At 42.6% G+C, this 17,295-nt stretch overlaps 1 protein-coding gene across 2 annotated transcripts in view; it reads left to right on the top strand.

The window, feature by feature from the left end:
- Positions 1-7,180, top strand: part of HS6ST2 (heparan sulfate 6-O-sulfotransferase 2) — a 289,661-nt gene extending 282,481 nt beyond the window's left edge. For both annotated transcript variants that reach the window (XM_041740071.1, XM_041740070.1), the window contains one exon: positions 4,065-7,180. In XM_041740071.1, coding sequence (XP_041596005.1) covers positions 4,065-4,938 — 874 coding nt within the window. In that variant the 3' untranslated portion in view covers positions 4,939-7,180. The remainder of the gene's footprint in view (positions 1-4,064) is intronic.
- The last annotated feature ends 10,115 nt before the right edge of the window (positions 7,181-17,295 follow it).

Here is a 17,295-nt window from a genome sequence, read left to right as displayed (position 1 = left end):
AAATTTCTCTAGTCTGCCCTCCTTCTTTTGTCCTGTTTTCTGTAGTAACCTAGGCTAATTTCCCTAATTCCATCTCCACACACCATGCCGAGTGAGCTTTCTAAAACACCAATTTCATCATGTCCTTCCCCTGCTTAAGCCCCTTTAGAGGACTCCCTGTCATCTACAGAAGTCCAAATCCTTTCTTGGGGGGTCCGAGGCCTTCTATAGACAGGCCTGTGGCTAGCCTTCCATCCTCATCCTCTGCCACTCCTCCTTCATTCACAGTAAGAGGTTTTCAATGCACTTCTTACACACACACACACAACAGGCTAGTTTGTGCCCTGTGACTGTGTTCATGCTCTTCTTTCTTTCTTTCCTTTTTTAGAGACAGCACAAGCACAGGGAACAGCAGGGAGAGGGAGAAGCAGGCTCCCTGCTAAGCGGGGAGCTCAATGCAAGGCTCGATCCCAGAACCCAGAAATCATGATCTGAGCAGAAGGCAGAGGCTTAACTAACTGAGCCACCCAGGCACCCCCATGCTCATCTTTCTGCCTCATACCTCCATTCCTCTTTTCTCTTCTAAATTCTTGTTTTTCAAAATAAACCTGCAGAAACTCTTGCCTATATTATGAGCCTAGGCTAGGAAGCCTGGCAAGGTGCTTTCATCACACTTTGTGCTTGCTCCAGCCATTAATAACATGCTATATTGAAATGCCATGTCTTGGCACTGCCAGCATCCCCACAGCCTGCCTCAGTGGCAGGCCCACATGGGGTGCTTGCACTGAACTGACCACAGGAAGGGGCGCCACCCATGTCTCTGCCTCCCTACTTCCACTCCCATCGGGGTTGGGCTGTCACATCCTCAGGTGTCCTGTGTGGGGAGACTGGTGCTCTGACATTTCCCTAACAACTCTCTACCCAGAATAATGAGCCTCCTGGATCCTTTGCCCAACAAAATCTCTCAGATGTTATTCTCACCTACATCCCACCTCCAACACACGCTGGTATTCGGGAGGCCGCTGGACACTTCCGGAGACCAACCTTTAAGCAGATCTGCCTTTTCACCCTTGTGATCGTTCTTTTAAGCAGCAGCAAGTGTGTCCAGTTGAGGCAGTCTGAGAGGCCAGGCCTGTTTTCCCAGGAAGAAGTGGGCTGTGGGAAATGACTGCATCTCCAGAGCTGTTGTCATTGGAGCAGAGGACAGCCGCTATCATTGGGGCAGGGGGTGTGTGTGCGTGTCTGTGTGCATGTGGACTCCTCTAATTTCTCCATGGCCATGAGAATTCCTGCAGCGTAGAGACAGAGGCTTCCCACGCTGGACTACCATCAATCTCATATGGACACAAGGAGACCTTCAGGTGGAAGGAGTCACACATCCATAACATGAGAGACTCCAGACGTCTATCTCTGCCTCTCTGGGGGTGCCCCCTCTCTGTGAGGATGGTGCCTATAAAACATTGCTGGCGGGAATCCCTGGGTGGCTCAGCGGTTTGGCGTCTGCCTTTGGCCCAGGGCATGATCCTGGAGTCCCGGGATCGAGTCCCACATCAGGCTCCCTGCATGGAGCCTGCTTCTCCCTCTGCCTGTGTCTCTGCTTCTCTCTCTCTATCTCTCATGAATAAATAAAATCTTTAAAAAAAAGAGAGAGAGAAAATGACATAAAAAAAAAAAAACATTGCTGTGGACATTAACCCTGCTGGTTGGGATCTACCTGTTCCAAAAGACAAGGGAGTGTTTTTAGGAAGGAGAGCCTCAGACTTGCACAGGGGTGCACTTTAGGATTTACCAGAAGATGTCACTGTAGGCTTGAGCCAGTATGAAAAGTCAGGGCATGAGGACCATCAACTAAGCATGAAGGTGACTTTATTATGAGGGTTTAAAATACCTAACAGCCCCAATTATAATGCATGCCTGGTAAAGCTGGTTGAAAGATTAATCCAAATGTGTCACTGGACTTCATAAATTTCTTTTTTTTCCAAATAATCAGACTAATTGCCACTAAACTATCGCCTCTGGCCTAGCATAAAGACTCGATAAATATGTATTAAATGATGGAGTGAATGAATACCTTAACAAGGGGCCAAAGAGAAAGTGCATGGGAATAGTAGTTACCTTTGTTGGTAAAGGCTACGGGGCTATGGAAGCTGCTGGCCCCATTAAGCAGTGGGTCTTCAAAGACATGGATTTTCGTGGCAGTAGCAAGTTCAGTCCTAGGAAAAGCAGTGAGGTGGGTGCTCTATCCTCTCTAGCCTCACTCCCAGAGGCTCCTCCTATGCCCAATGGTTGTTTATTCCAGAAAAATAGATAAAGTAATAAAAAAACTTTCTATGATATTTTCAAGGCACTTAGATTATCCAGGGTTTTTGTATGATGAGGCATGGCCTCCCTGGTCCCCAGCTCCCTCCATCCTCTTCCCCAGAAGTTCTAAGAGAATAGCACAGAGCCCCTTTCCTGAAAAACATAGTTTAAGCAGAAATACAAACAAGGAATCACAATTCAATATCAAAAGTGTTTTACCAAAGGCTAGGTGTGGACGTGTGATGGCACCACAGAGGAAGAGGTGGGGGCTGGCAGCAACGGATGGGGTAAGTTTTCTCAGAGGAAATATAGTACTTGGACTACAACTTAAAAGATGTTTAGAATTTTCTAATCAAAGAAGGAAGGTCATGCCCAGCAGAAGAAACACCATGCACAGAATAGAGGCATACAGGATAAACCCCAGGGTGCCTGACTTGCTCAAAGCCGGAGACTTGGGAGAACCGTTTTCACAGAGGACATCAGCCAACAGACCCAGCTCCCTTTGGCAGGTGTACAAAACCACCACTATCTCAGATGGGAATGAATAGGTTTCACAATAGAAGCTGCCAGCCATTCTCCAGGTTTTCTATAAGAAACTAAATGCTAATAGTCCGTGTTCGTTGTTCTTTTCCTTCTGCAATATGCCCTTTCTTGACCTCAGCCTTCATCCACTGAATCTCAGTGGCAGAAAAAAAAATCATTTCTTAATTAAAAGCACAACCCCAGGGTCATTTCTTCCCTTGAGTATGTCTGATCACGTCTTAGGCTTTGACATTTCTGGGGTGTGGTGCATGCATGTGCACACGCTGTGTGTGTGTGTGCCTGCTGTGCATGCATGCATGTATGGTTTCAGAGTTCGTTAGTCCACTATTTGAACAAAGAACTTTTTCAGTTCACAGCTTGAAAATGAAGATAGCCATATAGCAGAGCCTTCACACTTGCTGACACCCAGGTATCCTTTCAGTAGGTACAAGAGGCACTTTGGAGCTGATAGAGTTAACTTTGCTCTGCTGGGAATATGGCCATGTGAACAAAGGCTGAAACCGAGGTGGTAGCTTGCATATGTGCCATTGGCAGCTACCGTGTCTATTTCAGTCAGTGACTAACCACAATGTTTATTTCTGGAGGCCCTGGGCTGCTCTGCCTATCTCTGCATGCCACTTCCATAACCAATGAGCCATGATGTTATGACAACAGCCAGAATCAAAGCATCATATTGACACTCTTCTGAAGAGGTTTTGTTTCTTAATAAAGTATCCTGATTAGGCTGGATATTGGGAATATGCTTTCGTCTATTTAGTAAGAAAGACTAGAATTTGAGCTCACTTATCAACTCCATTATCACTTTGGTAAAATCCCTTGCTTCCACTGGTGTCCATTTAGTGATCAAAATGGAGCTTAAGGGTGGGGCACATGAAATAAAATGGTTGCCTGCTTAGCAAATGAGGTTGTCAGGAGGATTTTGTCATCGATTGGAGAAAGAGAAACAGGGGGAGGGGTAAGGGAGTGAAGATGACAAGGATGATGTTCTGGGCCTAAACTTGTCCTACTTGCATTAGCTGCAGTACCAGCAAATTGGGTGAGAGAATTAGCTACCTGGACAGGCTAGTGGGACTCGGACAGCAGTCCACAATACAGTTCACCAGACAAATGCCACCATATCACCATCATTCCCGTTTTGCCTTCCTTACTGACCAATGAACATCACATACGCCATGTACCTCATTGACTCCACTTATGTCACCCAACAGCTCTGACTATTGGTCTTTGCGCTTTGTCCATAGGAACTTCCACTACATCACCATCCTCCGAGACCCAGTGTCCCGGTACTTGAGTGAGTGGAGGCATGTCCAGAGAGGGGCAACATGGAAAGCATCCCTGCATGTCTGTGATGGAAGGCCCCCAACCTCCGAAGAGCTGCCCAGCTGCTACACTGGTGATGACTGGTCTGGCTGCCCCCTGAAAGAGTTCATGGACTGTCCCTATAATCTAGCCAACAACCGCCAGGTGCGCATGCTCTCTGACCTGACCCTGGTAGGCTGCTACAACCTCTCTGTCATGCCTGAAAAGCAAAGAAACAAGGTCCTCCTGGAAAGTGCCAAATCGAATCTGAAGCACATGGCGTTCTTCGGCCTCACTGAGTTTCAGCGGAAGACCCAGTATCTGTTTGAGAAAACCTTCAATATGAACTTTATTTCACCATTCACCCAATACAATACCACTAGGGCCTCTAGTGTAGAAATCAATGAGGAAATCCAAAAGCGGATTGAGGGACTGAATTTTTTGGATATGGAGTTGTATAGCTATGCAAAAGACCTCTTTTTGCAAAGGTATCAGTTTATGAGGCAGAAGGAGCATCAGGAAGCTAGGCAGAAGCGTCAGGAGCAACGCAAATTTCTGAAGGGGAGGTTCCTTCAGACCCATTTCCAGAGTCAGGGCCAGGGCCAGAGCCAGAATCCGAGTCAGAATCAGAGTCAGAACCCAAATCTGAATGTCAATCAGAATGTGACTCAGAATCTGATTCAGAATCTGACTCAGAATTTGAGCCACAAGGAGAACCGTGAAAGCCAGAAGCAGAACCCAGGCCAAGAGCAGAGCGATGGCAACACCAGCAATGGCACCAATGACTACATAGGCAGCGTAGAGAAATGGCGTTAAGTGGCTCCCAGTGGCCTTTACATACTTGTCCCAAAGCGCCAGTAGAGATATGGCAAATCTTAAAACATGAGAGTTTCCAAATACATCCTGCTTCCTTAAGTTTGGAAGTTGAAAAAAAAAAGTTAAGATGTTGCCTTTACAGTTGCCTTTCAATTAAATGTTATACTGTGCATGGGTAAAACAACTTTCAGTATGTAATAAAATTGTCTCTTTTTGGTTTGTTGGAGTATTTATAAAATCCAAAAGCCAAACCAGACTCACCAGAAATTGCTGTTTTGGTATTTTAAAAAATGCTTCAATTAGCTATAGAGACAAAATGAAAACGTAAAATGTGGCCACTCAACTTATGGCTAAGAAATGGACTCCAAATTATTCATGATACACTGTTAAAACTTGATCTTGGAAGCAAACATTCGTTCCCAGGGGTAAGCATGAATATACACATTAAAAAATGAAAATTAACCACAAAATCATTTATTTTCTTTTGATTTTAACCAGGCATCTATTTAAATGGAATAAGAACTGATGGTAAATCTTATCAAACTATAGAAACTAAGATTTTTCTCTCCCAAACATGGGCAGTTTACATAAAAAAAATATTGGCTTTTCAAGTAGAACAGGATTCATATCTTGTTATTTGATGTCTAGAATGTCTAGAATTTTCAACTTTTTCTACCTTCTACTGTTTAAAGATTTTGAACATGGTAAACAAAAACACTTTTCTCCCAAATGGAATACCGGCATAAAGATCTAATTTTCAGACGCTATTTGGGCACTGTAATTTCAACAATTCTGGAATCTTTTTGGCGCTGCTTCTCATTCATTTTAAGGCTTCTCCGAGTTGTGCTCATTCCAAAATAACCCATTTATAGAATCTTTCTTCATCATCTAAATGGTGTGTTGCTGAGTTTCTTGTGATATATAATCCTGGATTAAAGTCAGGACTTTCTTTCTATAGAATTGTCTTATCAATGTTTGTGTAGTGAGCTCTTTATCAAGAAACTCTTGAGAAGAATAACATGTCTAAAAATATTGCTGAAGTTATTCTTGGTCAGATAGAATTGAACCTGAATGTGAATGAATTGTTACTGACTTTTTGTACATTTTTATTGTACCGTTTCCAGTTGGGCTGGCTACTTCTAGCCGATTTGTTCTTTTTTGTATTGACAGATTGTAGACAATTATGAGATGAAAAAAATGGTAGAATGAGTATTATGATAGCCAGTTATTCAGTAACATCAAAAGCTGTACCTCAATTACTTTGAGTCAACCGTCTACTGGGTTTTGTTTTAAGAAAGAACAAAAAGAGTGTTCTGCAGTGAGGTTAAATCTCGGGAGCATATGCACTGAGGAGAGTGATTTTATATTAAGTCTCTGCACAAATACTTGTAGGGTATCAGTATCAATCGAGCAGGGCCAGAAGAATCATGTCACCCACTGTTCTAGCAAGCATCATGATTCTGGGCATTTTCCATTTTATGGATTTTGCTATGCTTTGTAGAGACTTACACTAACCCCCTGGCTGTCGATCTAACAAGACAACTGGAAGTAGCATTGATGTTTTCAGGAGCGATACGCTTAGAAGTGTGACAATAAAGTCACATCTTGTACAATCTGCTGCTTATCTGCATGATCTAGTTTCATCTGTAATACTATGGCCACAAGCTGGACAAGAAGCTGAGTATTTGGATTTAAAGATGAATTATCTTGACTCTGAGCTTGTATCACTATATCTGAAGTTTGTTTTGTCTGACAGTATTGCAGTACTTGGGAATTCTGAGAACTGAAGAACTGAAAGGAATTTTTTAAAAAACTCAAACACACCTTGAAGTCAATGTGTTTTACAGTGAAACTATTTTGTGTATATTGTGTTTTTAAAATAAAGATCCTGTAGATCACTGTGGTATTTCAGTTTTGTTTAGTTTTAATTGACAACGTTTGCTCTTAAAACTGATAGGTACTCTTGGAAAGCAGGATAAAGCCCGAGCCAGTGGAAAAGCCTGTTACAGAAAAAAACCTTTTGTGTTATTGCTGTGGTGTGCATGGCTTGCAGAGATGAAGTGCATTTTCTCAGTCTATACTGATCATTGTATATAGGGGATGTTATAAATATACATTTTTGTCATCATCATATAAATCCCATGATTTCAACTGTAAACATCTGTTCAATGGTGTAGCTTTACAAACCATTCACTGATTTTGTGTAATTTAACAATAGATATGAAATAAAGTTTAAATTACAGACTCTGAGTAATTTCATGATTTCAAGTTTTGCAGCCACTAGACATCATGGCAACACAGACAGAATTCCGTTTTCTCCAGGAGTTTCCTTTTTAAAACTCTTGGCCACCATGTATGGAAATAAGATGACTCATTCTAATCTACCACACTAAAATGACCTTAGCTTTGGGGGCTTCCTCATGGGGGTCTACACTGTTTTATTTTTTGAGTAAGACAAAGTTGTCAAGGAAAGACAAGAATTGATATGTCTTTTAGTCAGCATGGCTTCTATAGCAAAATACCATAAACTGGCTTATCAACAACAAAACGTTATTTCCCACAGCTCTGGAGGCTGAAAGTCTGAGATCCGGGTGCCAGCACAGTCAGGTTCTGGTGAGGGCCCTCTTTCTTTTTTTTTTTTAAGATTTTATTTATTTATTCATGATAGACAGACAGACAGACAGACAGAGAGAGAGAGAGAGAGAGAGAGGCAGAGACACAAGGCAGAGGGAGAAGCAGGCCCCATGCAGGGAGCCTGACACGGAACTCGACCCCGGGACTCCAGGATCGCTCCCTGGGCCAAAGGCAGGCACCAAACCGCTGAGCCACCCAGGGATCCCCAAGGGCCCTCTTTCTAGTTGATGGCCGACTTCTTGCTGTGTCTTCACATGGCAAAAAGTAGCTAGGTAGTTCTCCAGCTTCTTTAAGGGCACTGATCCCATTCACGAGGGCTCAACTCTCCTGACCCAGTTACCTCCCAAAGGCCCCAACCTCCACATACTATCACATTGGGATTAAGGTTTCAACATATGGATTTGGGGGGACCCAAACATTCAGTCCTGTACTCTGTACACATGAAATGTGTATGTTTTCATTTAAAAGTTATTAAAGTAGATATTTTTGTGTCTGAAAGCCTGCAAGAAGGGAAAATGGGGCTCTTTATTTCTTATCTATGCCCTCTGTCCACAGGATAGAGATTAAAGGTAAGCATTTAACCATTGGCTTTTAAAGTTAGGAACATAACATGATCTAGTTATGATCAAAGTACATAGTTTTCCAAATAAACTTAGAGTTAAGACTATGGATGAGGATGACTCACCCTTTCCCTTTTCCAAAGAGAATTTAGATATTGGTTGCATGGATTAGATGGGAAATAAGCTCTAAATCTGGAGGGTTTAATTATTACTCAGTCTGGAAACTATTGATACTTAGAAGATTTTGCCCATTGACTGTTTATTGAGCAGGAATTGGGTGGCCAATGGTCCTGAATGTAGAAGTTCCTTGAGAGGGACTGTGAACAGGAATGTAGAGGCCAGGCCACTTGAAATAGGAAATAAAATTTTTTTCCCTTTTCCCTTGAGGAGGGTACTCTTGGAGAGCACGGCACTCTTACTGAGGTGGGGGAGATGGAGAAGCCCTGCGCTATGCTCAGGGCACAAGATTAGGATTGGCTTTTTAGGAAATAGACTATTGAGGTTGCCCGGCAAGGAGCTGTAATGAAGAAAAAAGTACTAGTTGGCCCAGTTCTTAAGGATTTAGGATTCTCAACAGGCATTACAACCAAGTAAGAATGAAGCTCTCTTTGGGGGGTGGGGCAAGGCAGTGAGTAGAGGGTCTGAAATAAGCCTTCACACTTGGAGGGATGATTTCCTTTTGTAGGGAGTGCAAAGAAGCATAAAAGCATCTCACAACAGGCTTGTGATACCTACAGTCTCTCCACGCCTGAGACACAGGACAGCAGCAGAGTAGTCAGGGGTGGTGGTGTGCAACCCACAGCTCTCCTGCCCTGTCCTAAGGAAGAGTTCCTTCTCTCTCTCTCGTCTTCACTAGGGATTCAATTAAGTAAACAAACAAAAATGGAGTGTTTGTATGAAGCAGAATAAGATGCAGTATATGCTGACTCCAAGTGTAGCCCCATGGGCCTGTGGAATAAAGCAATCTTAATATCCCAAATGGCAGGAATGAGGCAACCTGACAGTTTTATACATCAAAGCAATTACATCAACAACTGAAAATTGTAAAGTAGATTTGTAAGCCATCAATCAGACCTTTGCAAATGTGCAAAGCCCTCAGAACTGGAGAGAACTGTCCTGAGAACAAAGTAAATCAACTGTGTCCCCAAGCCACTGACCCTGTTCTGACCAGCTAGAGCCGGCATCCAAACACTGTGAACCTGCTTTTGTAAATCAAATTTTATTAGAAACTCAGTCCTGACCATTTCTTTACATATTTCCTCTGGCTGCTCTCACACAACGGAAGCAGAAATTGCAACAGAGATCTTATGACCCTGAAGAGCCTGAAAGACTTCTCTCCTTGCCCTTGAGAGAAGAAATTGGCCAACCCCTGAGCTAAAGAACAATCAAAATTTCCTAAATAGTGACATTTTGGCAGAGTTTATAATGAGCCCAGAGTTGGAGAGAATAAAAGGGTATGATACAAACAACACAGTGCCCAATAATATACAACACTGCAAATGTTGTATATGTCTTGAATACCTACTACATAAAAGTCACTGCAGTAAGCCTGAGAACAGCGAAGACTCTGATCTTTTCTCTCAAGATTACGGGAATGTCAACCAAGTGCTGTGTCAGAGTAGCATTAAATTAAAAGCTTAATTAGTTCCTCGATGTGTGTGTTCTATCTAAAACAATAGATGTATGTGAAGTAAAAAGTGAAATTACCTACACAACTCTCCCTCCCTCCAAGTAACTCATATAATTATGTGATTTCTTCTAGACCCCTTTGTCTTATTCCCATTCAAATCTAATCTCTCTGTCTTCCCACCTCTCTCTCTCTCTCTCCAACACCCACATAATGTTGATAACAAAAATGAAATTACATCGTTCTCATCAATCAATTTCCCCCTTAAAAAAAAAGCTCAACAGCATATTAGGGTTTTCCCTCCACAACTGGCATATAGTGGATGGCTAACCCTATGCCCCCAAACTGATCGCCACTGATACTGTAGGTGGACAGCATAGGCTCTGGATTCACATTGGTGGGGTTTGTATCCTAGTCCCATCACTTACCAGTTCTGTAACCCGGAGGAAGTCACTGACCTCTCCATGCCTCAGTTCCCACCCCACACCCCATAAGTGGAGGAAATAACAGCTCCTGCTTCAGAGGGTCGTCACCGGCATTAAATGAGGTCATCTTTGTAAAACACAACAGTGCCTGACACAGAATACGCCTTACATGTGTTGGAAAGTGTTAGTATGATCACAATCATTGCCATTAGTATGAAGAGCCAGGTGTCTGAGAATGCCCCTGTCTTTAATAGCTCAACACTAATTCCGAAATCAAGAATTAAAAATATTGGCAAGAAAATAAGCAAAAAGCAGTGTGATATCCCATTGTGATTGATATTTAAAAACTTTCCTAAAACTATAATAAATATATAACACTGTCACATAATTTAATACATAAAGACCTATCCTGAGGTTTGCTTTTGAGTTTTGAATGCACCCACTGACAGAAGTATTCTGAAAGATCTAATCCACAAAATGCCAAGTGAGTCACTGATAACTCTCTCCAGCAATGAAAATGCATTATCTGATGTCCCTGGCTGATTTGGGACCTACTTTACTGCACTTAAGGGAGGATGACTCACTCACCAGCCCCCTTCTTCTCCCACCCACCTGTCCACCCAACATTGCCACAGCGTGGGCTTCTTTGCATGACATATGAGAAGGCTCCAAAAGTCTAGCTGCCTGTCTCACGGGTCTGGGTTGGGACCTGAAATTTCCACACTCCAAAATCTCTACTCTGGGTGAAAGCGACCTGTTCAAAAGACCCTATTAACATGCATATATGCCACTGGGGAAGGAGGAGGGAGAGGAATCCATTAAAAGTTAGCTCATACTAGTTTACAAGATTAGCAGTCACGAAAGGCCCACGCAAGTCTTGTAACTTCAGGTAGCTTGCTTGGTTTTAAAAAAAGAAAAAGAATACTTGGCTTCTATTCCCATTTGAATTCCTAAATTTTGATCTTGTTGCCTTAAGGGCAGGACAAGGTTCAATAATCCTCATCAATTCTCGTTAAGTTTTATAAATTCTATTCTCATTATGCCTGGTTAAGTCTTGTGACTTCACTAATCTGGGTAGGATTTAATGATGCCTAACTGGACCTAAGAAAAGTTTAACAGTTTTTGTGACTTGAAAATGCTCTCCTGGATTTCATGTGACTTAAGAGGACCTGAGGGGAATGGTCGAGTCTTAAAAAAGAGGGTTATATCATAACCTGTTGGAGGCCTAACCAGCCAGCTGGAGCCAACCCTAACCAGCCTTTTCGTGACTTAATTCTAACACAAGAGTGGTTTTTTTTCTCAGGCCCATGAGAGGTCTTCTGCCCCTGAAACTAGTTCTAGCAGGATCCGTACCTATCAAGGTCCTTGGGGGTAAAGACTCCATGAATTTGATCAAAGAGGCAGAGTTAGGCTTTGCAACCCTGAACAGGCAAAGAAGGAAGTTTAAGCCAGAAGCCTCACCACTGACTAGTCAAGATGAACAGGATGTATCAAGAGTGAGCTTGACCGATAGCAGGCATCAGTAGTTTCTCAAAGCCCCCCAGAACCCACTGCAGTGGCAAACATGCTTTCCCCCAGACTCCCAGGAACTTGGAAGGATGACTCATTGTTTTGATTTCTAGCACTCCCACTCAAGGTCAGGTTTCCATACTGTTCTGTCCTCAGCCTCTTTCTTGACCTCCATGCTCGTCTTCCTAAAACTGCATCTCAAAATGCAATCCATGGACTTGTGGTCTCATGATGTGTTTGTTTAAAGATGCAGATTCCTTGGCTCCACTGACAAGCTTCTAAATCAGAATCTCGGGTGCAAAGCAAGGATTTTGCCTTTTGGTGAGATTTGAAGATGATTCAAAGGTTATTCAAACATGGATAGATAAATGGGGGAGCTAGTGTCCTAAATCATTGGTCTGACCACTATACCCCCCTTCTCAGAAAGCTCTGGGGGCTCTCCACGATCTGGAGATCAAGTCCACACTCCTCTGCTAAATGCACAACACTCTTTGTAATCTGACCTCCCCTCTTCCCAGGCTCACCATTAAATGTCACCCTACTTGAATTTGAACCTTTGCTTCAGGCTAGAGGTCTTTACTCCTTTTCCTAGGCACAGAGCCTTCCAAAATGAATTTGAATAGGAGTTCTTAAAATATCATTGACTCTAAAAATCTATATATAAAATCTTATGTAGGCTGATTGCCATCTTAATAGGGTTTTAATGAACTCTAAGAAGCCCAGGGTCAAAGCAAGTAGCAACCAATTAGAGCAAGCAAATTGAGCAGGTGAGAGTTTCCACCCTGAATGTGTCTGTACAGAGCAGAGGGAGCCAACCCCAGACAGGCATGAGCTCAAGCCAGTAGAGCTTCTCGTTTCCTACCTGATTCCCCTACTTTGGGCCACTGTGTCCCACATTGTGGCCAGGCCAGCTCCAGGCTCTGGAAGACAGCCCATCTTGAGTCTGGAGGCATTTGTTTAACCAGCTTCAGTTTGCTGACCCAATGTCAAGCTTCTGGCAACTTGATTTCTGTCCCATAGCCCATACATCAAGCACTTTACTGTGAGTTAGGCCCAGTATAGTAGAAAACTAGGAGGGGAAGTTCAAAGAAGGCTGGTATCAAGAGAATGATTCCCAGGGTGCCTGGCTGGTTCCATCAGTGGAACATGCACCTCTTGATCTCAGGGTCGTGAGTTCGAGCCTCACGTTGGGCATCGAGATTACTTTTAAAATTTTTTTAAAAGAAAGTGATTCCCAGCTGAGTTCCTTTCCGAGGACAAAGAACATGCTCTAAACCCCTGAATGAATGAAACCCCTGGTAGAGTTGCCTGTCTCCAGCCGCCTTTAATCTCCAACTGCCTCCTGCTCCCAGAAGCTCTGCAGACGCGGGCTCTGGCAGCTCAGCTTGAGGCTACTTAGCTGGTCCTGCTCTTCGGTGGAAATTTCTTAAGTTTTATAGCAACTTCACTCTACTAAAAGGAAAACAGTTCTTATTCAGCCCAGAGACCTCAATGCCCACATCTGCCAATTTCCCCACCAGATTAGAAGCACTGCTTAACAGTGCATTCAGACTCAGTGGGAAGAGTTCAATTGAATCTTATTGCTGTTGAGGATAATTATGATGATCCCACACCATTTATTAAATACCTACTGCATGCCTACATTCTTCTTGGTCCTTTATATAAGCATAAGCATAATCATAGTAACACCAAAAACACCAATGGCAGAACTAGGACCTAATATCTTTGAAATTGTATTATATCTCAGATGCTATAGTAAGTCCTTTATATGCATAACTTCACTTAATCTTCATGGCTACCCTGTGAAGCAGGAATAATTACTTCCCACATTCTACAGAGGAATAGGCTGAGGCTCAGGAGAGCTCAATTCACGTACTCAATACTTAGAGGCAGGAGCCCAAATCAAAGCTAATTGGAACTCCACAGCTCAATCTCCCTGCCTTATTCATAATTTAAAACATTTCATTATGGGAAGATCCAAACCTCTACAAAAATAGAAAGAGCAGCATCATGAAGCCCCATTTCCCTATCACTCAGCTACAGCAATGATCAACTCTCAGTCAATCTTGTTTCATCAATGTCCTCACTCACTTTCCCTACAATCTGTAATACTTTGATGCAATTCTCAGCATCATCTGTAAAAGAAGCTTCATCTTATTTTTCCAAAAACACAGACGTGTAAGTTTTATTAGTTCCTCGTCGAACAGATAAACAAATTGAGGTTCAGACAAGTAGGTCCCCAGCCACACAACTACTCTAGCAGAAGCTTCCTCCAGAACAGCAACTGGGGATGAGAACCTTGAGCTCCAGATAGAAACAAGCTAGGAAGACATTTCTGGCTTCTTTGAAATTTAATTAACAATGGTTTCTTTTCCTGTTAGAAATACAAAGCAACCGGCTTCCTTCTGATTCTTCAGGATTGCACTCTGCTCAACACTTGTCCCTGGTACCTTTGTACCAGTACCACAATGCCTGGTACCTTTGCCCTTGGAGGGACAGCCTGAAATCCCCTTACCCTTGAACCCAGTATTACTAGAACCATAAATATTCATCTAAATCTCACAGATGGAAGCAACCAAACTTGGCCTTTGGTCTCATGTTTTGTTTTGTTTTTTTTTTTAATGATAGTCACAGAGAGAGAGAGAGAGAGGCAGAGACACAGGCGGAGGGAGAAGCAAGCTCCATGCACCGGGAGCCTGATGTGGGATTCGATCCCGGGTCTCCAGGATCACGCCCTGGGCCAAAGGCAGGCGCCAAACCGCTGAGCCACCCAGGGATCCCCTGGTCTCATGTTTTTTGACCAAGAGTTCTGTGCTTTGATTTCCATGGACATAATTCCTGATTCAACTCTGAGGCATTATAAAATATTTTTAATGTCCAAAAAAATAGTTTGGTCTCCTGTCTGCTTAGAGCCCTCTATACTTCATATATTGCATTTCTTATTAAAGACCATCACTGTATACAACTGTACACATTCACCGCACTTGTGTAAATTGAAGAGAGTATGTGGTTTCCATACTTGGTGGTTAAGATGCTTCTGGAATAGCAAAACTTCTTTTGAAATCATCTGAAAGCATTTTTAAAAACTTGTTCCAGCTCTAACACCACCAGGGCAAACCCATATCACATTTCCACTCCTCCTTACCCTATTTTACAGGTTTACCTTGAGTCCCAGAGAGGCCAAGCGATTTCCCAAAGGTCACACAGCTAATTTGTGGCAGAGCTGAGATTCTATCTCAGGTCTATCTGAGCCTGGCACGTAGCCACCAATACCTTAATGTTTTAATAAAAAACTTTGAGAACTTCCACTTTCCCTTCCTATTGTGTTCTGTTTTATTTCCTATTGACCTTCAACCTAAAGCAGAATCTTTTCTGGGATTCCTACTATAATAATCAAACTCCCTGGGTTCATGATCCTGGCTCAACCCCTTGTTAGCTGTATGACCCAGGGTAAATGACTTCAACTTTCCGCTCCTAGCTCTCCCCATTTCTACAATTGAAATTATAACAGTACTTACTCCATAGATTTGTGGTAATGACTCAATGAGTTAAAACATGCAAAGCATTTTATTTTATTTTTTTTAATTTAATTTATTTATGATAGTCACAGAGAGAGAGAGAGGCAGAGACACAGGCAGAGGGAGAAGCAGGCTCCATGCACCGGGAGCCCAATGTGGGATTCGATCCTGGGTCTCCAGGATCGCGCCCTGGGCCAAAGACAGGCGCTAAACCGCTGCACCACCCAGGGATCCCTGCAAAGCATTTTAGAACAGAGTTCTGGTGCTTTGTGATTTGATGGGATTAATATAGGTCAATATTTCTAGCACTGAAGCAGTTGATTATTATTTTTGACTAATATGTTTAGTAAATTTTTATGAAATACCAGCATCATTTTTATTGGTAACGTCTTATATTCTTCCCCTGTCCCATTCATTGTATTCTGATCAGTTACTCAGTAATTGGATTCACGATCCTAAAAGGAAATATTTCCATCCCTGCAGAAAGTAGATTTCTTTTTTCTTTCTTTCTTTTCTTTCTTTCTTTCTTTCTTTCTTTCTTTCTTTCTTTCTTTCTTTCTTTTTTGTTGTTGTTGTTGCTTTATACTTTTCTTCCACTCTCTCTTCATGGAGTCCAGTGTTGTATTTTACACATAGTGGGCACCTCACTGGGCATATTAACATCTATCTAAAGTTGGCAGATATCTTTTTTTAATAGATAAGAACAATGTCTATTTATTCTCAACAATACTAGGAATTACTATGTAGCAGACACACATGATGTACTCAGCTTGGTATTCAGAATTCCTTGTGTGTTGAATACAGTAAGGAAAAACCATACATCAGCCAAATGCTCTGCATTTTCCATGACGATCACAATTTCTATTATTCTAGTCCATTGTCAGTCCATACATCCCAGTTTTGTGTCAGAAAACTATGGCTAACTTCACTATTAGTACTAAATTCCAGCGTAATTTCATTGTAACCCCTGGTGTATAACCAATGAAATTATATCTTCATAAATAAAGCATGGTGAAGTTCTTGGTGAAGATCTTTGAGTGTCGTTCCAAATTCTTTAGTCTGGCATTCACAACCTTTCATCATCTGGCCCCTCCCAACCTGCCTGCGTCAGCTCTCAGCACACCCCATGCTCCAGCCAAGAGGAGTTATCTGAGTCCTCCCCCACTGCTCTCCTTTCACCTCTGGGCATTTGCACATGCTGTTCTATTTGCCTTAAATGCTACTGCTTATCCCTCTCATTCTTACCTTCTTTATAAACACTGCATGCTTGCCCATTAACACACCTCCTAGCCAACTTAAACCTTGTTCTTTTACATTCTCCCTCAATGTTACCACTTCCTGTGAGTCTTTCCTGACCCTCTCCAAACTGGATTTTGTTACCTCTCTTCTGTTCTCACCTCGGCTCCTATGTCAACCCCCATCCCAGTGCTCAGCCCAGAATGATAAAGAGTCATCCCTTCAGGTGACTGCTTAGGATCTTGTCCTCTTTAACTTATGCACACTTTCCAAAACTTGATATAGGGGGAGGCATATCTTTGGGAGTTAACAAGTTAGGCTGTCTGAGGTCTTTGCCATCACTCATTCTTTTGGTTGCCTGTTTGCCTCCCCTGGTTTACTGTGAGCTATGAGATTGGGAATGTGGCCTATCCCCAACATCTTCATAGTTCTGGTGTCTTTGTCATCATTCGGCTGCCAAATATTTACTGGGTACCTAACATATTACACGCCAGGGTCTGTGCTCATGGTGGATAGCAGATATGAATAAAAGAGATAGGATAACTGCTTTTGTGGAGCTTTTGGTCTACTCCTGGAGATTGACATGAATCAAAATATCTCGCCAATCAATTAGAATGCCAAACCATGCTGAGTGCCATGAAGGGAATATATAGAGGAAAGTGATCAAGAGGAAATATTTCAGGTCAACCACAAGGGCTACTCTGGGAGGTGACATTTTAACTACAATGTGAAGGGTGAGAAGTGGCAGGATATGGAGAGAGAGGAAGCACATGTTAGTTACTCAATAAATTTGTCAAATGAGGGACATCTGGGTGGCTCAATGGCTGAGCGTCCACCTTTGGTTCAGG

This window comes from Vulpes lagopus, chromosome X (genome assembly GCF_018345385.1).
Source record: "Vulpes lagopus strain Blue_001 chromosome X, ASM1834538v1, whole genome shotgun sequence".
In the NCBI taxonomy this organism is placed as follows: Eukaryota; Metazoa; Chordata; class Mammalia; order Carnivora; family Canidae; genus Vulpes; species Vulpes lagopus.
This window is presented reverse-complemented; position numbering and strand designations above follow the sequence as displayed.